At 39.6% G+C, this 25,571-nt stretch overlaps 1 protein-coding gene across 1 annotated transcript; it reads left to right on the top strand.

Moving 5' to 3' along the window:
• The first annotated feature begins 593 nt into the window (after positions 1-593).
• Positions 594-25,127, top strand: mst1rb (macrophage stimulating 1 receptor b). The gene is made up of 21 exons (XM_074673833.1): positions 594-707; positions 4,095-5,401; positions 9,383-9,559; positions 9,668-9,790; positions 10,573-10,743; positions 10,841-11,001; positions 12,025-12,160; positions 12,276-12,412; positions 12,714-12,893; positions 12,989-13,088; positions 13,239-13,457; positions 13,540-13,686; positions 16,463-16,616; positions 16,802-16,891; positions 16,974-17,189; positions 19,473-19,553; positions 19,798-19,979; positions 20,089-20,198; positions 20,361-20,526; positions 21,739-21,875; positions 24,140-25,127. Exons 2-21 carry the CDS (start codon positions 4,196-4,198, stop codon positions 24,369-24,371), a joined length of 4,125 nt encoding a protein of 1,374 aa, XP_074529934.1. The 5' UTR covers positions 594-707; positions 4,095-4,195; the 3' UTR covers positions 24,372-25,127.
• The last annotated feature ends 444 nt before the right edge of the window (positions 25,128-25,571 follow it).

Raw genomic sequence — 25,571 nt, 5'->3', positions numbered from 1 at the left:
AAAAGCAGTCAAATACAGCACAGTGGAAAAGAGAGGAAATATTCAGCAGATAACCTTGAATTGATTGCCAAAGAGGGCACGTCTCAGTTTAGCTACGTTTAATTTGAGTAGAAAATTCTTAAGAAACCAAAAACACTTCAAAGAGACCTATTTTTGAGTGAATGGTCTGGAAACGGGTAGAACATCCAGCAGAGCCAATCTGACAGGTTATCAGCCAGCTGCCTCGACTGAATGGATGGAAGAGTAGAAAAAGAGATGGATAATGATAAAAAAAAAAAAATGGTCACAAAGAGAGTAGCCTGCTTTCTCACACATCTACAGCTACTACGTGTTTGTTGCTACAATGCAGATTAAAAGTCGTAAAATGTGCGTAGTAGCACAGTCAACATGACTGGTCCCTGTTCAGTCTCTGGGGTCGTGTTTAGCGCTGCTGTCTGTCTGCTGAGAGAGGGAGGAGCGAGCTGAAGCCATCACTCACACTCATACTGAAAGTTCAATCCGAAACCAACACTGTTTTATCTTCTCGGTGTGTGAAAAGACGAGCGGACTGTCTACCCCTTTAAAAAACCTTGTATCCATATTTGTATCGGGCGAATCGAGCTCTCAAAGGAAAGAGCAGTCGCAGTCTTCCCTCCTTCAAGTTTCTGACGAGCACCGAAGCTGTCAGTGGTTGTTTCCCTGAAGAGGACTTTCTCTAACCTGAACAGGTAAGCTTTCTTTCACACTCACACCTTCATGTTCTGAACAGGAACAAAATAAATTGTGGATAAATTGAATTAGCCAGCCAGCGCTTAGATACCCACCTGTCTTCTCTCGATCGACTTAATTCCATACAACCTCAAATTGTACATACATCATAGCCTGTTACATCAAAAATTACACCAACAAGAGATTGAAATTTTATTATATTAGGCTATTTGTTAACATTCATATGAGTCAGTTAAATTGCATTTCTCCTTCTCTTTCTCTTCTTCATAGGTTTGTGTTATTATGATAAAGCTTTGGTGTTGAAACTAATTTTTTAAAGGCATATTTTGTATCAGATAATTTATGAGGGGGTTGTCAGTTGCATTAACTGTTCTAATTATAATGTGAGTTTAATTTTATGAAACGTTTTGTTCATTAAAGTGAAATATGTGTTTCTTCTCAGCAGACTAATAGACTACCATGCCTAAAAATGCTACAACCATTTGTAATTCTCATAGAGCTGTGTGCCACTTCTTGTTGTTTCCAACTTATGGAATAAAATACATTTCTACATGTAGGTTCAAGATTCCACCAATAAACAAACAAAGAAACACACAAACAAAAAGACAACTTAAAAAATAAATAAATAAAAGGAAAACAGACACGATCACAATCACAGTGTTCTTCCAATTATGCATGATTTGGCCAACTTCATGTGATTTAACTTTGGAATAATTATTTGTCAAATAAACAAATAAAGATCCATATGTATCAATGAATAGATATTTTAAAATAAAGTAAACAGATAGCTGATCTGTCCCTTTCCTATTTGGTTCCAGCAGTAGTCTAGGGCTTGTGAAAGATTTTCCAACATTCAATCGATACATGAATCCTCGGGGTACCATTCTCTTGGCTATTGATTGTGCTGGAGATTGCCTCTTCATATCCCTGCGGATGTCTTTACCATGATGAATGAAAAAGCGCTCTCCCTTACTCTAATTAACAGCCAACAAAGTGCCTGTGTCTAAACCACTGATTTAGAAAAGCTTTCTCCATCCTCCTCACTGTAGAACCACAGGGATGTTGATAATATACACAACGGGAAAAAAAACAAGTGAGTTGCACATTTGGAAAAGCAAATTAGTGCTCTATTATTTGTGAAAGAATGAGGATGCAAACCCAGGAATTTGATTGAAGATAGTTTAGAATCCCCCAAACACTGAATCCTCTTTTATGTCGTCCTTAGACTGTGAGAGATATAGCGCTCACAACGGTATTACACCTTTCATTCACGAAAACGTTACCTGCATGCTGACCAGCCTCTAAATAGCACTGTGCACCATGACTGGAAAGTCAACTTCAACCATTTGCTTTATTAACCATGAACATGAAAGTGTCAATCAGTGCCATTACTATGTATACTCATGTCCTCCAACCGTAACCTCAGTTTTACATGGAGCTGCGAATGTTAAAATGTAACACTACATGAGTGGTACTCTGTGAATAATTGATGTTCAGTCATAAGTCGTCAGACTCTTAAACTTTAACGTTTCCTCAAGAACTCTAACAGTAAGATCTGTTTTTCTCCTCAGATTAAAAAAAAAATGTCTGCTGCTACTTTAGGAAAACTAAGTTGATGAGATTCTCCCACACGAGCAAAGGAGTTGTTTCTTCTTCTGCTGGGACTTCTTAAGGCACATGGAACCTTATGACCATCAGTCCGTGCACATCCTTTCCCCTGAAAAGCACGTAGTGGTTGTGACAGGAATGCAAAGTAGAGAGGCCGGGGCTCTTGAACACAGCCTTACCGTGATGTTTGTGGTTAATGATCCACCAAACAGCTTCTGTTGAGGATGGAGAAAAGGCTCTGGGTTTGAAACATGGTTCCATATGGTTGGCTGTTGTATCAGGACTGTGGAGGATGACTCACGAGCAATGCCAAGTTTCTGTTGATAGGATGGTGCAATAAAGCCTCGTCATTTTCTCAGAGAAATACATGGGGTACTGGGTCAACCAGAGTAAACATGGGCTGGCAGATGTGACTGATGCAGAAAATCACACAAAACTTGGTTTAGCTGGAAACCATGCTAACCTTCACAGAAATAGCCTTCTTTTGATCATGCAAACATTTCCTTTGATTGTTTGTGTAGAGTCAGAGGAAGCTTTAGACTTTACGACCACATGTGCTTTTATCATTATTTGGTTCATGCAGCTGAAATGTTATTTTTCACATCAGATCATTCGACCACAACAAAGAAGAGTGAAGCTGAGTGACTAAAGAAGCACTATTTACATGAAAAGACCCTTAATGTGTGTTGAGAAACTGTGTAGTAGTAAGGAAATGAGTGATTCAGTTTTATATGCACAGGTGTCAGTAATAAAAAAAATCAGGCCCAAAGATTAAGAGATCAAGAAGAAGCAAGGGTAGTCTAAAATTTAAAGAGCAGTTCAGAAATAAAGGAAGCATTTGTATCTTCTTTGATAACAAGTAGAGCTGAAACAATTCCTTGAATGATTCGAGGTACTCAATTACAAGAAATACTCGAGTAATTTTCTCTGCCTCGAGGAATCGTTTAATTTTAAAAAAGATCAAAGAGAGGTATTTCAAATAGAGCTGAGGCCATATTAAGAGAGTTTTCAGACCCCTCAAGCTACCTCTTATACAAAATAGCAACTAGCAACAAATCTAGCTTCTTTTCTGGAGTTTGGAGACTAATGGGTCATTCTACGAAACAGGTGCCATTTGGGTCCGCAACGTTTGATGAGATGTACGAGGCACAAAAAATGTGTCAAAGTGTGTTTACAAATTTTTGGAGCTACCAAAGCGAGTGCTCTTATTGACATGCTGTATCAGAAAATTCTATTTCTTAAAGAGAAAAATTTTCATTTAAAAAATAACTGCTCTTTAACTAAACCAAACTGTATTTTATCCGATTACTCGATTAATCGATGGGATTTTCAGTAGAATACTCGAATACTAAAATATTCGATAGCTGCAGCCCCAATGACAAGAGTTGAATAGAAAGACAAACGCCTTACTTTAGGATTATTATGATTCTAGGGCCATGAGATTTAAAACTTGGTGTACTAAGACAACCTAAAACCAGGAAAAACTGTCAAAAATTACGGATCTGAATCACTAATTAATTAATGGATGAAGGTTACGGCTAGATTTAGGGTGAGGGTTGGGTAAGGGTTAGGTTTGGGTCTAGGGTTAGGGTTAGTTGGGGTTAGACTTAGGGTTAGGGTCAATGCTAGGGCTACTTCCATGTTTTAATGAATGTCAAATATGCTAAAAGGAAGCCTTATTTGATTCATACTCATTGAAAATGACGTTGTGCATACTTCTGCAGTTTTGTAAGTGATATACTTTTAAAGAGACCCTCCTGTCTCTTTTGTCTTCACAGGTATTGGCAGCAGGTGTCAGGATGCTTTTGTCTGCAGAACAGACCTGGAGGTAACCCCACATCCACAGTGCTGTTGCCCACCCTTGCATCCAGGAGTGGAGATGGTCCACTGGATCACACAATGGGGGACTTATGCCTGGCTCCAGACTCTTCTGGCCTTTGCCCTGGCCAACTGTTCCTCACTTGCGCCCAGCCCTGTCAATTACTCTGTCGTTTACACCATGCCTTTTTTCCAGGCCAAAGGCCCCATCCAGAACATAGTCAACAACTCGTATTACCAGGAGGTGTATGTTGCCTCTCAGAATGTAATTGAAGCTGTCAACCGAAGTTTGGAGAAAGCCTGGGAGCTCCGCACAGGGCCAGTGGGAAGCCCAGAGTGTCAAATATGCAATTTGTGTGAGGTTGACAAAGATCCCAACTTTCTGGAGGACACAAACAATCAGGTCTTACTGTTGGACACTCTCTTCATGTATTTATACTCTTGTGGAAGTTCTCAATATGGTGTATGCTATTTCCACCAACTTACCTCAAATGGAGAGTCCCCTTCTCTTTCTAAGTGTTTGTACAGAAAGGATTCAAACTCTGCTGCCTACTGTCCTGACTGTTTGGCGAGCCCTCTGGGTACCAAAGTGACAATGGTTGAAGAAGGTCAGACGGTTTACTTCTTCGTTGCTACAACTGTCAACGACAGCGTGACCCAGCGTTATGGAAGGAAGTCTCTATCAGTGCGTCGACCCCTTGCGACAGAGGATGGTTTCTACAGAGATGTGCGTGGCCTGACGGTCCTCCCTGGCCTGCGAAGGAGTTACCATATCGAATATGTCTACAGCTTCTTCACTCAGGAGTTTGTCTACTTCCTCTCAGTGCAGAGAGAGAGCCCTGATCAGGGCTCCTCGCCATTTCAGACCCGTCTCGGCCGCCTTCCAAGAAACGAGTGGGAGATGAAAAGGTATCGTGAGGTGATCCTAGAGTGTCGCTTTGAACCGAAACGCCGCAGAAGGAATGTGGCCAGTGAGCCCTACAAGGATGTGGTGTACAATGTGGTTCAAGCAGCCCATTTTGGCAAGGCTGGCAGGGAGCTGGCAGACGAGCTGGGGGCAGAGGAGGAAGATGACATCCTCTATGGGGTTTTTGCTGTTACTGATGACGACGGAGTTACTGAACGTGACTCGGCTCTGTGTGCCTTCCCCATGGACAACGTGAACAAAGCAATCGCAGATGGAGTGGATGACTGCTGTGAGTCTGGACCAGAGCAGCTCTCCAGAGGGCTCTGCCATTTCCAGCCCTGTGAGAGCTGTCCACATGAGGTAAGCCAGTCCAGGTGGTTAAATCAAAGGCATCTCAGGTCTGTGTGAGATGAGACCATAAATGAGTCTCAGTAAATTAGAAAATCATTGAAAAGTTTATTTCAGTCATTTAATTCAAAAAGTTAAACATGTACACCCCACATTTAATATCTCATAAAATAAGAATATTATATTTAAACCACAAATAAAATTGTTTAGTAATGTATAAAAAGTTCTATCTGAAAAGTATGTTTTTGAATGCACTCATTCCTTGGTTGTGGCTCTTTTTGCATGAATTAGTGTGGCATGGAGGTGATAAGTCTGTAGCGCTGCTGAGGTTTAATGGAAGTCCAGGTTGCTTTGATAGGATGGGGTTAAGTGTCTCCTATCTTCCTCTAGACCGGGGATCTAAAACCCGTGCCATGGAGGGCCAAGAGACTGCAATTTTTCTTTCCAACAAAAACTCTAGCTGATTTCATTGATTACCCCACCTTCACCAGAGAGCAGGGACCAATCAGTGAAATCAGCTGGTGGAGTTTTTAGTTGGAAAGAAAACCTGCAGCCTTTTGGCCCTCCATGGTGCGAGTTTGATATCCCTGCTTTAGAAATTACCTCATAGAGTCAGGACTTTAGGGATTTGCTGGCAGATCAAGCACAGTAGTATCATGGTCTTTGAACCTGCCATGTCCTGCTGAAATCAGCAGGACCATGAAATCAGCATCTTAAAGTTTGTCAGCAGAAGGAAGTATGAAGTGCTCCAAAATGTCCTGGTAAATGGGTCTGCCGACTGTGGACTTCAGGAGACACAGTGGACCAACAGCAGCAGATGGCATGAAACCCCAAACCCTCACTGACTGTAGAAACTTTACACTGTACTTTCTTTTTGGATTCTGAGCCTCTCCACTCTTACTCCAGACTCTGGGTCCTTAATTCACAAATGTAATGAAAGATGACTTTCATCTGTAAGGGAGGACTTTGGATCACTGACTCACAGCAGGAATGTAGCAGTTGTGCTGTGTCTGTTTGTGGTGACTCCAGCCCCAGCCCATTACTTGAGAAGTTCCCTCAAATTCTTGGATGGTTTAGCTTGATAATCCTTTCTACCACTCTTCTCCTCTCCACTCAGCTTTCTAGTACTTTGCTTAGTTACAGCACTCTGTGGACAGTTTTTTGTGTCTTGCCTCCTTGCAGGAGGGTATCAGTGACTGTCCTCTGGACAGCAGTCAGCAGTCTTTCCTGTGATTGTGTAGCCTGCTGTTTAAACTAAGAGATCATTTAAGGGCTCAGGAAACCTTTGGAGGCGTTTCCAATTAAACAGCTGAATAGAGCGTCACACCATTAGTGTAAAATATTACACTTTTTCTTGATGTTCTAATTTTACAACATACTGAATTTTGTGTTTTAATAACTTATAGTTATAATTACCCCATTTAAAAGAAGTAAATGATTGAAATATGTCACCCTTCCCTGAACCATTGAAATCAACCTCTCAAGGATGTTCAAATTTTCTTGAGCTGCACCATGTGATTGTATCCAAACAGACATGTTTATCTCATAGGGAATGGTAAATGTTAATTATACTGTATAATGTGGTACATGTGTCACATCAACACAGTTATTGCCTTTAAATTGACTTTATGGAAGTCTACATACAGTTGCAGCTCTGTCAGTGGAGACCAGCAAGAGAAAAAGAGAATCAATAATCATAAACAAAAACAAAATGTCTGAAGCAGTAGTTACACATAAGATGCCATATCTCAAACATAGCACCAGACAGCATATCGCAGAGTGCTAATGTCATTGAAAACACCAGTGAATGCAGTAGCTATGTTTGTTTGTGTTCAGAATCCACAAATGTAATTTTGTGCCCATGGGCACTTTGATGTCAGAGTTGTGGTTTGGCAACATGTTGCTTCAGGGAGCAGCAAAAGTGTGAAATTGATCCAAAAAATGAAATTCAGCTTTGCTAATTTAACATGCATAACCACGCGTGCTTCAATAAAACATGAGTGCATTTTTGAAAATGAAAATGTCTGTAAGGCGCTCACCTGCAGCTGCTCCCGGTTTTCAAAAGAATAGAGGATGATCATTTGATGGGTGTGATTTATGTCACACCCAGTACGCAATCAAAACACTTTATACTATTGCAGAGGAATGCAACACTTTGTAAGAGGATTAAAATAAAAGTTGCCTTGTTGTGTTTCAGTACTCGGGACTGGAAATAAATTTTTATGGACATCTGTGATGATGACGACTGTTATCAGAAATGTGAAATCAGTTTGACCCTTTGAGCTCATTCATCACTTGATGTGCATGGAAACAAAAGAAAAAGTTATTGAACAGTAAGATCAAACCTCTTGCTCATTCAAACATGCTGTGTCTTGTCAGATTAAAACATGGCTTGGAGCAATCATTTTCTGGAAACTCGACGTCACTCTGAGGATTTCTTGCAACATGTTGAAATTGATTAATTATAGAAGCTTTGATACGTGATTGTCAGATTTACTTGTGGGTGTAACTTTTCATTGCAAGCTGCTGCCAGGTTCGCTGTTTTCCTCCCACCTCCGGCTTAATGCTAAGATAAGCTAGGTTAACCTCATGTTGCTCCGGCACTATGTTTTGCATCGCTGTCTCCAGAGTGTTATCAGTATTTTCATCTACCTCAGCTAAAAAGAAAAAAAGATGAAAGGAATATATTTTAAAGAGGCCCTTCTGAATTTTTCACTATGTTCACTAACACCAACAGTTTATAAGGAGGATACTTTAATATGATGACAAGAGCTGGTAGACTAAAATTTACTCTTGGGGTGTGAATGATTTTTATTTTTATAAATATTTTTTTTAATGTGTCAGATCTTGTTTTTATGCCTATGCACAGGACCTCAGTTACAATATTTGCACAGGAACTGGAACTGCAACCACTCTGTTGTCATTATCTGTTGGTTAACTCTGTTTTGTACGTAAGTAGTCAATCACTTGTCAAATGCTAAATATCTTGAAGGTGCCACGATTTAAACTACAAAACTGATTTGTACATTTTTTTTTATGAGATCATTTTTTTCCCAGTTTGACTTGAAGGATTTGGGAAATGTACATAAATCATAAAGAAAACTGCTGTTATTTTTTTTTAAGCCTTTAAGCTTGTCCATCAATAAGAAAAGCTGGATGAACCCTTATAGAAATTTTAATGCTGGAGTAACTTGGAGCAGAAAAAAAATCATTGAATACTTGGGACACAAAATCATCATTTTTTTTTTGGAATAAAAGAAAACTTGATCTTTAATGAAAAACCCCACATCTTTACAAATGGATGTATTACTTTTTCTTTTTTTTTTTTTTTACTTCAATGAGGTTAGTCTTTATAGGTGACTGGGATTTTTTGAGAAAATATTCTGTGTGTAATTTCATGCTGTTTTATTGTATTTGAATGGGTATTACCAGTCAGTGTTAATCTGAAGACTGCTCCTCCAAACACGGTTTCACTCTGCTCACTCTGGGAATCATCCTGTCACTAAAGAAGCACAAATCATTCGTCATAGTCTGAATCAGATCAGAGTGGTTAGTCACATTAAAGCAAACTGGGTTTATTGTCACTCCTTCCCAAAACTCTCACTGAGAAAGCATTGTTGTCTTAGAATCTGGGGTTTATCACAGCTCAGTAACATCAACTCTAAGCCGTCCAGCTAGTTTAAAGGATTTTATTGAGTCAACCAAGATGCTGAAACATTGTGTGAGTGGCACAGTTGAAGCTCCTTTTTTTGGTTTTAAAGCAGCAAAAATGGAAAGTTTATGTCTACACTAACATCTCTAAGTTTTGGATTATTCTGTCATCTACCTTGAATATGCAAAATCTGCTGTGCCTTAAGGGAAAACATGTCACTTCTCTGTCCCTGTATTTGAAGGCACTGTTACCTGATGTGGATCCTTTCGTTAATTCAGAAGTCTCATGTTATTATTTTTCCATCGTTTGTCTTATTTTGATTCTTCTGGGTTTGCCCCCAGAGCATGGAGAACAACGCCACATGCAGAGACCATCCTACCATGGTTTCAAAGCCCTACTACAGAGTGGACCTCTTCAACAGGCAGATGACGGACGTCCTCCTCACGTCTCTGCTGGTCACAACCATCGAGAACAAGACCGTGGCTCATATCGGCACTTCAACTGGACGTCTGCTGCAGGTATTTGGCATTATTTATAAAATGTTTTCCCCATTTGTATGCTTGGCTTCACATGACAAACACATATCATGTGCTAATTATAAGACTTTGTTGTGTTTGTGTTGGCAGCTTGTATTGACAAGATCCAGCCCAATAATATTTGCTAACTACTCTCTGGTTGAGAACAAGAGAGTCTCTTCTATCGCTGCTGTCTACTCATCAGAGTATCTTCTCTTTGTGGTTGGAGATAAGGTAAACAACCCATCCCATAATGACGTAATATAGAAGATTACTTTTTAGAATAGTTTATGAACATTGATATTTTCTTGGTGGATATAATTCCATATGAAAGAAAAACTCTTTGGGACCATTTTTCACACACGGTCTTAAGACGTAAAAGTTTAATTACATTATAATTGCAAATGAGTTGGGAGTTTGACTGATAATCAATCACTGAGTCCTCCAATCCTCTTGAGACCTGTGCAGGTAATTTCTCCTGCCCTCTACCCAGACTACGCCAGGATATGCTTGGTCTTCTGTGACCCAGATAATGAATAAGTAACGAAACAAAATCAATGCAAGAAATGATATAGCTCTGCAGTTTGGGGCAGGGTGTGTGTGAGAGCCTGACATTGCATCAGTTATCACAGGAGAATACTGTGCTAAATTAAAATTTGACACAAAAGCAAGATGAGGTTTTGAGGTTTAGGACCATGCTGTAGCTTTTGAATTTAAAAGATGACATTTTTAAATAGAGTCTTTAGTCATATAAATATGCAGTGTTATTCTGATACAGTGTGTTTAAGACCTGGAAAGGCCAATGTGCAGTCCTCTGCTGAATAAAGCCTTGTATAAACTTACATTTTCTCTTGTACTGGGAGGCATAAATTATGAAGGGGTAATCTGAGGTCACATCTTTCCATGGATTATTTAAAGACCACATTAATAATGAAATAGCGCAGTGTATCCCTCCCCAATTATTGGTTTTGTGTCCATGAATTTTCAATAATAATCCAATAATCTCTCCCTCTCAGATGTTCCAGGTGCCTCAGAGAGGGCCGGGCTGTCAACACTTCCTCACTTGCGCGATGTGTCTGACAGCCCCCAAGTTTATGGGCTGTGGGTGGTGCTCTGGAGTGTGCTCCTGGAGGAGTGAGTGTCACAGTCGCTGGAGGAATGAGTCCTGCCCACCAGGAATCACAGGGGTGAGATTTGTTCTGTAAGGCTGTGCACAAACATGTCTCTGTGCCACTAAGTATTTCATTTCAAGGTGGCACCGTATATTCTGTTTTATTGACGCAGTTCTTTCCACGGACTGCTCCCCCTGATGGTCAAACAGAGCTGATGGTGTGTGGATTTGAGTTCCAGTCTCCTCTGAGACCTGCCATTACCTCCAGAACCCACCTGGTCAGACTGGGTCAGACAGCCTGCGCTGTGCTTCCAGTCAAAAGTAACATCACACAGTGAGTGTTTATGAAGAGTTTCAAGTGCAGTCTCTTTTATAGTTGTCATGTTTGGACTCGGTTTTCTAAAAACGATGTATTTGCATGCTTGTGATAAAGTTAAGCAGTTCATTGTTAAAACTTAAATGTAGCAGTTGCCTTCGTTATTTATTTATTTATTGTTATGATTAGTGTGATAATAATAATAATAATAATAATAATAATAATAATTATTATTATTATTATTATTATTATTATTATTGTTGTTGTTGTTAAAGTAAAACCGCCTTTATTCTCTGGTTAAAAATCCTCCTTCTTTGTAACAAAACCCCCCCCCCAAAAAAACAAAAAAAAACAAACAAAAAAAAAATGTACCCCTCATTAGGGATCATTTCTTAGGTTTTGTCTCTTCTGCATTTAATCAGATCTAATTTGATTCTAGTTGATACAAACCACATTATGATTCCAGTAAAACTTTGTATTTCAAGGTATTAAAAGACAAATATGACACCAAAACTTCTTGTAAGGAGCTACAATATCTGCACAAAAGAGATACCCAAACTTGCTTGTCAAGCTACTTGAAATGGGAATAATAAGTATTTTTTTCTAATTCCTTTAGCATTTTTTTCAACTTTTTTTTGGGTAATTACCTTGAAACATGACAGTTCTCTGGACTTGTTTGGGGAGTGTGGCTTATATTGAGTCTAATAAAAATAAAATGTTCCAAAATGAAACGCTTATCTTTTTTGTTTTCCCAGTGATTTGGGTGAGCATGCAAACATTTGTTTGCAAGCACTTTAAAAAGATGCAAATACTAATGAAAATGAGTGAAAGCTGTTTGTGTGAACCTAACATACACTTATTTATCTTAATCCTTGAAAGAACAAACAAACAAAAACCCCAGCAAAATAACTCAATGAAAACAGTCTGGGACTGTTACCTCTATCTAAAAACTTTAATTCTTTGAAGTAAATTATTCCTTGATGTTGTTTTGAGTTTGACTTTTGTATTGGACCCAAAATGTAATTACCTGCTTCTCTCCAGCCTGGTGTGTAAGATCCTCTCTGGGGCCACTGAGCTGTCAAAACCAGTCAATATTACTGTGGAGGTTCACGAGGGCAAGGTGGACGGTCGTTACTCTATTGATGGGAAGGCAGAACTGCCAGGTTTCACATTTGTGGTAATCTTTAATTTCTTTTTCTTATACTGATATATTCTTTTTTTGACAACGAAAAAGCTTGAAGTATGCGAATCAGGCCTGTAATACTCCAAAACACTTAAAACTGTGCCATCAGATTCCCAACATCACAGAAATCCAGCCCAACTATGGACCTCGTGTTGGGGGAACTCTCATCACAGTGACTGGGCCTCACCTGGACGCTGGGAGGACCAGAAAAGTCACTCTCAATGACGTGCCCTGTCCCATAAAAAGGTGTGGAGCTACATCTGTTTCCATGCACTTAGGTCACATTTTTAGGTTGTTTTTGACTAACAGCATTTTTTAGATACTCTGCTTTCTGTGAGTTAAAGATGACAAGCTGCTACGCAAAACATATTCATTCCTATGATTAAACAAACATGTTTCAACTCGTAAGTAAAAAACGGTTTGTGAGGCCTTGGCATCCACAGGCTGACTCAGAGTGCTGCTATTTTCTACTGTTACTGAGCCCAGAAACCTATTTCAAAGCTTTTTGATCTTCAACAGTTGTTCACTTACTTCTGTTTCATCACAGAGTCACGAAGCCTAAAGGCGACGTGTCCTCCATCATCTGTCTGTCCCAGCAAATCTCAGAGGTGAGGGACGTTCCCCTGAGTGTTTTCATCGACAAGTCGCCTGTTCTCACTACAAAGGTGTTTTACTACAGAGAAAACCCAAAGATTACTGCTGTCCTGCCCAGCTGTAGCTTTGACAGGTAGGTCACTGAGGACGGAAGTGAAGAAAAGACTGATGTATTGAACCATCAGGGGACATGATATCAACTTACACTAGCATCTCTCTGTGTTGAAGGGGGTCCAAGATCGTGATTGAGGGGGAGAACCTGGATTCTGTGTACCGCACCTTTATTCGCTTCAAACCCAATGAGAGTCACTTAAAACCTGTGACAAGGGTAAAGTATTCATCTTGATGCTGAAAAGTTTAAACTTTTTGTTCTCTGTAATTCACCCAAAGTTTTCAACACATTGACGTTCTCCACTCACATATACCTAAACTGTTCTGCTCTGAGTCAGCTTTTAAGCATGATCACATTGTTTTTCAGGAGTGCATCGGGAAGTCCCTGTCGACAAGGATGGAGTGTCTCTCTCCTGTCTTCCACAGAGACGAAACAGAAGAAGGAGAGCTTTCCTTTGACATGGACGGAGCTTTGGGGCTCTGGAAAAAAGAGTTCTCGTACCACCCCTACGGCGAGCCCATACCTTTTGAGACCGAGGGCCACGTGCTGAGTTTGTACCCTGGGTTTGATGAAGTGTCATTACATGTAAGAGAGAGTTTAGAGGATATTTCTCATTGAATATAAATGATTAAATATCAACATAATGTGTTTTTGTCTTTGCTCACAGCATCAAAAGCTGAATCTGGTGAGCTCCTGTATGACCATCATTATGACGGTTGCAGGGGTTAACTGTGACGCTAAAGTCCTGGATAATGAAATCACCTGCAGGATACCCAAAAATATGACCATTCCCAGTGAGGGCCTACCAGTGAAGGTAAAGATGTTTGGCTGATGAACCAGCATGTAACAGAAGATCAATCAGATCTGTGAATTTTATTAGATACACTGAAGCAGCAGCTTGAGAGGACAGACAGAAAACAGATACATTGCAATAATGAAACCAATATCTGTCAGGGTGGAGGTGCAGGAAAATTTGCGAAATAAATGACATGAATTCCCATCACAAACAATCCGTTTGCCTTCATGTCTACAGAGGCTACATGGTTTTTGCATCAGAGAATCTAGAAATATTATTTTTTTAGGAATACTGAAATCAATCTCACGTTAGATTGATGGTGACTTATAGTCTGCTGCCAGGAAGTAGTTCATTTAGGTAACACAAGGCAGGAAGAGCCTAGCTTAGTCTAAATATCAAATTTTAAACTAGAGGAAGAGTTTTTTCATCCATCACTGGATCTAGTTATTCACTTTTTTTCAGTCCAGATGGTTGAGACTAGGGCTGGGTAATTACGGAAAAAAAATCAAAATCACTATTAATCGAACCTTCCACCCTAATTTTAGTTAATGCACTATCATCCCACTCTCAACTCAGTTTATTCTGTAAATATTTGTGTAGTTTTGAAAAAGTAACCAAAGTGAACATGCACAGGTGACGAACTAAGGTTTATTTATTGAAACAATGTAATTGAAAATACACATCAGCTAGACCAAAAATGCTTCGGAAAAAAAATCTTTGAAAGAAAAAGTGTTCATTTTGCAAGCAACATAAATAATTTCAGTATTGTGGTGTTAATGTAGAAAATAACTTTCTTCTGCTGGTTTTCTGGCAGCCTTCACGCTTTGGGACACCTGGCTGCCTGTTGTGTAACTACACAACCAGTAGTCTATTTGAAGGGGGGAGTGTATTAGCAGAGAGCGGATTACAAGGGGGGGGGGGGGGGGGGGGGGGGGGGGATTCATTACAGTTGACCAGGTAATTTTACATCATTTAGAAAATCTAAACGTCTTGATTATTTTTCGATTAATCCCTAGTACAGGGGTGCCCAAATTCTTTTCAGTGAAGGGCCAAAAACGAACCAAGGTTGAATGTTGCAGTGCATGATATTAAATGTGCCTATTGCAAAACTATGCGAAATAAATACACAAACAAGTAATTTTGCAAAAGAAAATACTTTTAGTTACTTTATTTCACAGCATGAAATGACTGAATAGCTATATGGCACAAAAACTAGGCCAATGTCTCCAAAGACCTTTAGTGCAATGTAACCTGAACAAGATGGGACACAACCATAGACTGTATATAGAGTGGACAGCGTGGCTCCGCCATTTACCATTGTACCATTGCAGTGGAGACTGTGAGGGATTCTGGGAGACTCTGAGTGGATCCGAGTGACAAAAATAATAATTTTTCTTTTCTTTTGAAGTCTAATCACTTCTTGACTCTACCTCCCGACATATTTTACAATCCCCGGAAAAGATAAACGAGAATAGCAGCTGTCAGTCATCATTAAACGTGACGTAAAGCCTCATTTTAACCTCTTTTAACTAATGAAAACGAAAATTTTCAGAAAAAAAAGGACTTGAATACAAGGCAGCCAAATGATATCTTAAAATCACTACAACAATCGGACGTGAGAAATATTTTTACAAGGTGTATTAATTTTTTCAAGTTTGACCACAGCCCATCTGGAATGGCTGGAAAGCCTGATTTTTTTAACCTATACTGCAGCCAGCCACCAGGAGGAGCAGTTTTTGTGGCAACCTCACTTTGAGTCGAGCAAACGGACGTCCATTTTTTTTTATTATCTATGGACACAACATGCTCCTATGACACCAAAACAGAGCATTTTCCATTCTTTTAAAATGAGGAATAGTATTAAAACTGTAAACCTGCTTTAGATTTTCCCCTATAAATTACACTGTATTATCATTAATTTATGAAGATTATACTCTTTAAAAACAGCAACTTTCTGCCTACACATTAGGCATAATGCTGTGGAATCCATTTCTGGAAAAAAGTACTCATGTTTCCAACTATTCATAAACTTTCTCTTGTCAGAGTGGCACTGTCGCATACACTCCATCCCAGCCATGACCCTGTATCCTTTCACTCTCTGGTCATAGGCTCACAGATTTGAGCTGACAGGACCAGCGCCACCCTACTCCAAATGTAACACAGTGTTAATTTGTGGTTAGGATAGGAAGTGCAACAAATGGGAGACAAGGGCTGCTGGCAGTGGGAAAATAATAATGATAATTAAAAATATATATATAAATCAAATCAAAATTGAAACAGCGGGCAGAAAAAAGTCCCTGGTGGGCCAACTTTGGCCCGTGGGCTCCCCTACCTTAGTAGCCCTAGTTGAGACATCTCACTTTCCAACTTAATTCAGCTTCTGGTGTCACAAATTTTACCAGTCTGCTCTGACTCAAAGCATCCAACAAACAGTCCATCCTGGCCAGATGTGCAAACACAAGTTTATTTCTTACACTAAGAACCAAGAAGGCCAACAGAAGAGTTTCATTTAAAGGAATCAGAAAAAATAATTTACTTTTAACTCTCGTCTGCATTTAAACACCAACTGCACCACATTAAGAAGAGCAGTCACATCCAAAAAGTAATTCTCAGCCGAAACAAATTTCTCACACATTGAGCTATTAAGTATGTGTTCTGTCTGAAATGAGTTTTCTTTGACAAAATAATATTTTAATCTTTTCATTTGATTTAAAAAGTGCACACACACAAAGAAAAGAGTGGTGTTACTGTGACATTAGTAATTTTCAGTGACTCTGATGGCCTTTTTCTTTAGATCTCCATCAACGGACAGGTCCACAATGTTGGCATGGTGGTGAGGGTCAGCAACCACTACATGGTGGGCATCGTTCTGGGGATCCTGGCAGCCCTTGTGGCTGGAGCAGTGCTGGCCTTTGTCGTCATGAAACACTTGAGGAAGAAGAAGAAAGGTGGGCTCCTCTCTGCTCTGTGGACCTTGGTCACTCTTGTTTTTGTAACAGTGAGCAGCAGTGGGTGGGATTCTCGGGCTGAATCACTCGAGTCTTTCAACCAGAACATCCCTGGTGTAGCATGAGATGTACGCTGGTCCTGCTTCTGGGTTGATGATTAAAAAGAATTGTGAAATGTTTTTCAGCCTCCATGGTAGAGAGCCGTTTGTCTCACAGTGTGAACCGCTCTGTCACTAACAACGTGGAGCTATCGCCCGTTGGGGACTACAGGAGAGGTGATTGTCCAAGCACTCAGGCCTACAGCTCATTTCTTGTCTGAACTGTCATTAAAAAGCTCCTCTCTCTGTCTTGTGCCAGTAGTAGCCTTGAATCCACCGACCCCACTGGTGGGCCCTGTGGTGTTCCCCAGCCTGGCTTATGCTGCAGGCAGCATTGATCCTACACTCACCCCCCTCATGCCTCCAGATAAGATCTCCATCTCCAGTTTCAGACCTGAGCTGCTGGAGGAGGTGAAGGATGTTCTTATTCCTGCTGAGATGCTGCTGGTGCAACATCACCGCATCATAGGGAAGGGTAAGAAACCCAGTGGGCCTCATTCACAAACAGTGAATTCGCACAAATTTTGGCCTAAATTGTGCGTACCAACGTTTGATGCACAAATTTATGATTCATTAATATTTACTTACTTGAATTTGTTCTGACTCTGTGATCAAATTCATAACCTGCTCAGACCATGTGTACGCACAAATGATGACGACCAGCTCTCACAGAAAATGTAAAGACATACACTTTTAACTAAATGCATGACACATTTATACTACTGTCAGTAAAAGGAAAAAGTCTTTAATAGAGTGAAAAAATAAACTGTGAATTGACTAAATGTATTAAGTAACCATGAAATTGACACATATCTACCCACATCAAAGGGGAGACTGAGTATGGTTGTACCACTTTTTGCTTCAGCACCTGCAACTCACTGAGTATTTGAGTCAGAGTTCTCAAACTTTAATGCAAAGTACCCACATTTGTTTGCTACAAATGGCACTAATTCAGACCTCTGCAAGAATAAATATCACAGACCTCACCAGGTGATGTCAAATACATGGCGCTCCTTTGTAACAACCATCCCCACTACTGGGGAAGGTTGTAACACATGCTGGGGTAAGTTGTAACAGTTAGACAAAAAAAGAAAAAAAACAGAGGTCATGCCCCGCAAAAAGAGGTTTACTCACTAAGAAGAATCCAGAACAATGTCTGTCTCTGTGACTGACAATAACTCACTCCCTGTTTGTATGTATTGCTGTGTTCCATTTGAACTCAGAACTGGGAGGTCGGTAGTGGGGGTGATGTCATCTCCGAGTTAAGCATCCCAGTTGCCAAGTCAGAAAAACTTGCCGTACCAGCAATATTTCTGCGTATAAACATTGAATAATAATACGTGTACATCTGATTTATTGTGGCAAACACTATTCAGAAACTCTAAAATAAAAAGAATCTAACAAGAGCTTAATTACTATTTACCCCTGAACTCAGAATTTCCTTTTGGGAACTTGGGGGTGGTGTGGGTGCTTCGACTTCCAAGTTAGAAATTCCGACCTCGGGGGGTGTTCCCACTCAGAACTCAGAAATTCCTACGTCTGAGTACAAATGAAACGCATTGTGCTCAAGTACACTACAAACACTACAGTGTAGCTGTGTAAAGAACACATAGGTCTAACAAAAGCAGTGTGTGTATGTGTGTATTTTTAATCAAAGTCACAAATGGTTGTGTGGATTGGACCCTCAGCTTCTGCAGTGATTTGTAGTAACATGACAGATCCCTTGTGCCTTCGTGACTGATCTGACTGACTTGCCATTCTTTCTGACTTCAGATGCTTTTTTTGAAAACATCTGCAGGCACATCTCTGTCAGTCTTTCTATTCCATTGCCCAGGCCTAATGTAACACTATGAAAATCAAGAAAATGTTCTTAGTTGTACATAAGAGGATGGTTGTAACACTTTTTAAAGATGTGTTACAACCACTCCCACCCCTGTCAGCCAGTGTTTAGCCAGCTGTGTTAGCATAGTGAATTGAAATTAGCATTGGACAAATGCACCACATTTAGCCTGAGAAACTACAATTTATTCTGATACAGGTCAAATGTTTTATCTGAAATAGTAAAAGTACTAAACAATATATAGTCTTAGTCAAAAAAATTACTTTCTTAGCTCAAAATTAGTTTTTTTTTCTTGATAGAATCTGCATGCAGCTGTTTCTAGCCCTGACAATCACCATGTGTGATCAGGGTGGAAGTGGGTATATTTTGAAATGACCATATGACCCCTATCTTATTATTAAAATATCTCAATGTTCATTTTAAATGTCACAGTGTGATGTTGACTAAATGGTTGGGTATGGTAAATGCAGTGTCTCTAATGGGGGTCAGTCATAAAGCACGTTTCAGAATGCAAACTGAATGAAGACATGAAATAAATGCTTCTCCTCATGACTTTATACAAAGACGTGCACACAGCTTCACTGTGGCGCCCCCTCCTGAAGCACTGAACAGATGTCCACACAGGGATGAACAGGGGTGTGGTAATATGCCGACTGCAGGTTGGGGGCATGTGCCTGTCAATTTAGAATGATTCTGGTTCACTAAAGTACGCACAGTGGTGAGAAGAAAATAGGCTGGTGCACACATGTCATAAATCTGACGGTGATTTTGTGTAAACACTGAACTTGTGGGCAGAGTAAGAAAATTTCTATGCAATTTTTAGTGAATGAGGCCCTGTATTCTCTACCTGCCATGGAAAGATTCATATACATAACTTCATGTATATATCCATGCATCATTGTCTCTTTTTACCTGCAGGTCATTTTGGGACTGTCTATCACGGCTATTTTACAGACCACAACAACAGAGAAATTCACTGCGCTGTCAAGTCTTTGAACAGTGAGTAGTATCTACTGTACACATAGACACACAAGTGCACAGAGAGTCCCTTTGGTGCAAATAAGCACAATTCTTTAAATGGTGTTTTCAGTATCCTCTCTTCATAATGTTTATACATTTATGTGTGTGTGTTTGTGTATGTGTGTGTGTGTGTGTGTGTGTGTGTGTGTGTGTGTGTGTGTGTGTGTGTGTGTGTGTGTGTGTGTGTGTGTGTATGTGTGTGTGTGTGTGTGTGTCTTATCAGGAATAACAGATGTTGAGGAGGTGGAGCAGTTTTTGAAGGAAGGCATCATAATGAAGGGTTTTCACCACAGCAATGTGCTCTCTCTGCTGGGCATACTCCTGCCACAAGAAGGGCTCCCTCTAGTGGTGTTGCCGTACATGAAGCACGGAGACCTGCGGCACTTTATACGCTGCGAGAAGAGGGTGTGACTCATTTAGCTGTTTACCCTCAGTTAATTTTTTTCACAGAATATGTCACATTTCAGACTAATCTAAGTCTGTGTTTTTGTCACGTTATGGGGGGTGTTTGTAGAACCCGACTGTGAAAGATCTGATTGGGTTCGGGCTGCAGGTTGCCAAGGGGATGGAGTATTTGGCCCAGAAGAAGTTTGTGCACAGAGACCTCGCTGCACGTAACTGCATGTAAGTGACGGAGGTTTGCAGATGAAATAATTTATCATCTAAATGAGGCCTGAATTGCTTTCTGATGATACATGATGCATGTTTGTCAAAGACTGTACCATCAGAGTGCTCAGGTATTATATTTTATAACACTCATGTCCTCTTCATTTCTCTTTGTCGTAGGCTGGATGAGTCATACACAGTCAAAGTGGCAGACTTTGGCATGGCCAGAGATGTTTTTGATAAGGAGTATTACAGTGTTCAGGATCACAGGAAAGCCAAGCTGCCTGTCAAGTGGATGGCGATTGAAAGTCTGAAGACACAGAAATTTACCTCCAAGTCTGATGTGGTGAGCTCATGGATATCCAGTAATATAGTTATTTGAGATGAAATTCAACATATTCTGCCTGCTTTCAATTTTTAATCACCCATTAAATGTAAAAAAAAAAAAAAAAATCAAAATGTTTCTTTCAAGGCTTAGCTGGATAGAGAAGCGAAATATAACATCTAACATTCAAAGCTGTCACTGCTTGTACCAGAATTGTTGAATTAGGCCCAGATTGCAAGACTGCACAACAGGCAGAGATAGAGAAAAAAAGAGAATTTATTTTTAACAGCCTGATGAATGGAGTTGACCAAAGCAGGGTTGTTGTGAGATTTCTATTGCTGGCTGAACAGGATGATGAGAGGCAGTGAACAGGCTACAACCCAGGAGATCAGAGGCTGGGCAAGAGTGGTGAGGAGCTGGGGCTTGTTGGAAGCAGGCACTGGATGAAAACAGAGACACATTTAAATACTCGGAGAGAACAGGTCAAAGCACACAAAAGAGTCACTTACAAAGAGCCAACAGCTCCACTTAGAGAGCAGAACAGTCTGGTAGCAAGTGAGGTGAAGACTAGAGCTTCAGTGAAGCAGGTGTAACCAGGAGCAGATATGTGTGAACAGGTGAGTGAATGGAGGGCCCAGGGCACCACGCCCAGCCTCAGAGCAGGAAAAAACATACATTAAGAAACAAACTTATCAAACATAAATCCAGATCAGGACAGAAACATTGTATTCTATCATTTTCTGTTAACTTCTTTGACGTTGTGGTCATCACAGGTAAATCACAGGTCAGGTAAATCGTTGAACCATTATTTTTATACAACACATTTTCTTTTCTTCTGACCACTCAATGTGCTTTTACATTACATGCCAAATTCACTCTACATTCATACACTGATGGCAGAGGCTGCTATGCAAAATACCTATCAGTAATCACACACTACTGGCACAGCCACCAGCTCCCTGGTTTAAGCGCCTTGCCTGAGGACACTTTCGCATGTGGTCAGTAGGACCTGGGATCGAATCCTGGACCATTCTTCTAAGAGACCACCAACTATAGCACATTTTTAGCTGAAATTCAAGTGATCTCTAGAAGACAAGGAGAGACTGAAGTCCTTTTTATTTATTTGTTTTAAGGAATTTCTTTTCTTGTGCTTCTAAATGTGTGACAGAATACTGATTGTCATTCCCTCACTGAACCAGTGAAAATGTACTTTCTGTCCTTCTCCTGATGCAGTGGTCTTTTGGTGTGCTGATGTGGGAAATGCTGACCAGAGGAGCAAGCCCCTACCCAGAGGTGGATCCTTATGATATAACACATTACCTACTGAAAGGCAGGAGGCTACCCCAGCCTCAGTACTGCCCCGACCCTCTGTGAGTACTTTGAATATTTAATTGTTTCTATTCCTTTGGTAAATAAAGGAAATGGCATACATTCCTGTTAAAACTCCAAATAATTTAGGTATTTTTTATTTATTTATTTATTTATTATTATTATTTTTTTTACACTTATGCTGTTATAATGTTAACGCAGACTCTCACCAAATGCTAGTGGAGGGAAAGGTTCAAAGTTTAAAAGTGTAAAAGTAAGATGTTCCTGTGATCACTCAGTAGTGTGGAACTTGTGAAGTGTCCACTACTTGGTATTCTAATATAGTTAGGCAATACAGTTTGGGAGTTAATGTGTATTTTAACAAGACACCTCAAAGAAAACTACCTCACTACCTCCCTTACACACACACACACACACACACACACACACACACACACACACACACACACACACACACACACACACACACACACACACACACACACACACACACACACACACACACACACACACACACACACTGAACACTCACTTGCGTGCCTAAAAAAACCTCCTACACCACTGTTTTTGCATTTGTAATGATAAACCTCACAGTCCGGAAGCTTTTTGCAACAGCTCACAGATTTATAGAGGATGAATCATCCGTTTATTTCCCCTGTTCACTCTGGACTTGTCACACTGAGTTTTTGTGAAGAATGTTGAGTGAGATCATTAACTTTATTGAAACTCTTATGTATTTTCTTTTGAATGAAACAGGAACAAAGCTCAGTGATTTGCTTCAACACGGCATTAAAAAATAACCTTAAGGAAGCAGGGACCTCCAGCTTCCTGCTGGCACCCCACACCCTGTGACGTGGGAATAAAACAAGAAGTTTTACTTCTTTAAAAACAGGCTTCATAGTTTCTTAGTATAGAATGAGCTAAGATTCATCAGACTTTAAATATAGATTAAGCAAAGTTTTATCCCATTGTGGTTACACTCTATGATAGCTTTCATCTATAGAGGGTAAATAGATTTAATCAGGTTATTTATTTAACCATTGGTTTATGTGCGGTGCAATGCTTCTTGTCAACATTAACTTAGAGGTTTGTAAAATATATCAATTTTGTGTTTTCAGTATTGTTACTGATAAGCATTAAAAAGAGTATCTTCTGTTGGTCATTGATGAAACTCTTAATGGAGTGCACAAAAAAGCGTATGTTGCCTTTAAAAAGTAGCTTTTATGGACACTAACTGCAATTTTACAGTCACTCAAATATTTGTTTGAGAAAGCAATTATCTATTTACAAAGTAATAACACCAGTCGTAACCTAAGTCATTCACATAATGTTGATATATAGTTCATAAACCATGTACAAAAACAGTTGTTAAAGCTTTATAAACATTCATTCCAACTTAATAATAACCATCCAAGAAACATTGATAGACCCTTTATTGAATATTTACAAACAATGAACAAACATCTGGTCCATGTGTCTCAGTGATGTTTCATAAACCATCACAAAGGTTTAAAAATATTTGGCCATCATAAAAAAAGCCCTCCATAAAGTGAGTGAAATGTTTCAATGTGTGCATTAATTAACTGTTACCTCAACATCACACACAGCATCACAAATCATTAGCAAACATTATTTAATATAATTTCATTGTTTTTTAACAGTAAATAACTATTGATAAATGGTTAATTTAATATTTAGCCCTGTTTAACCATATGGATGATGGTTATTCTTAAGTGCTACATAAAAGGTTTATTCACAGCTTAAAAAAAAAGAAAAAAGAAAAACAAACAAGTTAATTTATTTTCCCAAATACTAATGTCCCCTTCTATCTGGGTGAAGTTTAGAAATAACTCTTCTTTTTTAATAACATTATCTAAATATTAAAACAGCATCAGTATATCGGTTATGTTTTAGACTGTGATCACAGCAGTACAAAAACTCCAACACCAGGTATTTATCACTAACTCTCTTGCAGCAAAATTAACTGTTTGGTCAAAGAAGTGTCACTCACTGTTTGCACATTTTAGAAACAGAGGAGGTCTGTACTGAGAAAAACAGTCATACAGGTGGACTTAACATGTGGATTTTGTCTTATAAGAAATTGTTTTTAGACAGCTTAGAAACATGATGCTTTGTGAGTTCTGTTGGTGAGTATAATAGTATAACAGTGAAGTAAAGTAAAACACTGAATCCAGTTTTTTTTAAAAAGTGTAACTTAGTTAATTATTTTTACTCTAATAGATAATATCGAGGGATGAATCTGCATTTCAGTGCTTCTTTTGACACAGACTGTGTTTTATTCCAGGTACAGTGTGATGCTTCAGTGCTGGGACCCTGATCCTGAACTGCGGCCCAGCTTTGCCACATTGGTGTTAACAGTCTCTACAATTCTGTCCGGCCTGGAGGGAGAACACTACATCAGTCTGAACATCACCTACGTAAACCTGGACCAACCCCGGCCTTACCCCGCCCTCACTGAGTCTGCTGACGAGTATGACTCCACCGATGTTGAAGACTCAGGCTCAGTCTCCTCCTGAGCTGCTCTTCTCAGACTTCATACTGATATCACTGATCGCAACAAGAGCACCAAAGAAAAAGCCTCACAACAGATTTTATTGCAGAAACAATGAAAGGTTTTGTTTCCAGTGTCTGAGAAATGCCTCCAGCTGACTAAGGTGATCCTCAGGAAACCATGAAAGTGTGTTCTTTTCCTTAAAACATTTTTCAGTAATCATTTTTTGTTGTTGTTGAAGTTCATAAACTAGAGCAACAGTCACATCTCTTTGACACTTGTTACAGCTTCTATGAGAAGCTGGCTGTTTCAGCGTGCAGGTTCACTAAGTGGCTCATAAAAGATAAACAAAAAGCTGTTCCTGAATATTTTGATTTACATGTCTGTCTCACACACAATTTATTCCTGCCCAGCTCGATTATTGGCACGAATGTTTAAAAGTCAGTTTTTCACTGTGTTTCTGACAGTATCAAGGAAAGAATAACTGCAATGCCAAGTGAAGTTTGTAACACTCCAAGTGTGCGTGCATTAATCGACTACTTTTGCCCAGATTTTTAATTTAACAGTGCAAAGAATCTGACTTCATGAGTCATTTTATTTCATGTTTAACTATAAATGGGGATCCAGCTGAGTGATTCACCACAATCCCCCCCAGATTATTTATTTTTCTACCTAAAACATAGATTAGACTCACCAAGACCACGTGTTAATATGATTTGGCATTAAATCCACTTTTGCTTTCATTTTTTTTAGCTGTGTACTAAGAGCTCTCAGTGTTCAGCAACCAGCCACTCCTTTACTTGTATTTCTGACACATTGTTAGCGTAATAAAATAAGTATTTATTTGTTTATAGATCTGTTCTCATGCTGTGGACCTAAAGTAAATGTCTGATCAACAACTCAACCTTTTGTAGTCCATCTTAACTCATTGTGCTTTGCTGCAGTTTTCCTCTAGGGGGCAGTGTTCTGTCAGAAATTAGACCCCCGAAAGTGTTGCCAGCAACAGGGATGCAGTCTTCCTTTGATGCATTCACCATCATTGTAACATGAATCGCAGGTCTCTGCCTTGGCTCTAAAATCAGCTCAATAAGTACTCCAAAGTTAGAATTTCATGTTAAAAGCACAGAGAGCAAGCATCCATCATTCATTTCTGTCTCTTTCAAATGTTCTGGCATCAGATTTGTGGCAGGAGCAAAAACAATGAATTTTCAATTGAATGAGCTAA

Source organism: Halichoeres trimaculatus, unplaced genomic scaffold (genome assembly GCF_033239565.1).
Source record: "Halichoeres trimaculatus isolate MK-OKI-2021-1 unplaced genomic scaffold, fHalTri1.1 fHalTri1_scaffold_1, whole genome shotgun sequence".
NCBI lineage: Eukaryota > Metazoa > Chordata > Actinopteri > Labriformes > Labridae > Halichoeres > Halichoeres trimaculatus.
This window is presented reverse-complemented; position numbering and strand designations above follow the sequence as displayed.

What these genes read in the sequence shown, in the direction of transcription:
- mst1rb (XM_074673833.1), top strand. Translation starts at nt 4,196, where the DNA reads ATGGTCCACTGGATCACACAATGGGGGACTTATGCCTGGCTCCAGACT. An exon ending in GTGCCCTGTCCCATAAAAAG is followed by an intron (nt 12,413 to 12,713) that starts GTGTGGAGCTAC and finishes GTTTCATCACAG; the next exon opens with AGTCACGAAGCCTAAAGGCG. An exon ending in TCACCGCATCATAGGGAAGG is followed by an intron (nt 17,190 to 19,472) that starts GTAAGAAACCCA and finishes TTTTACCTGCAG; the next exon opens with GTCATTTTGGGACTGTCTAT.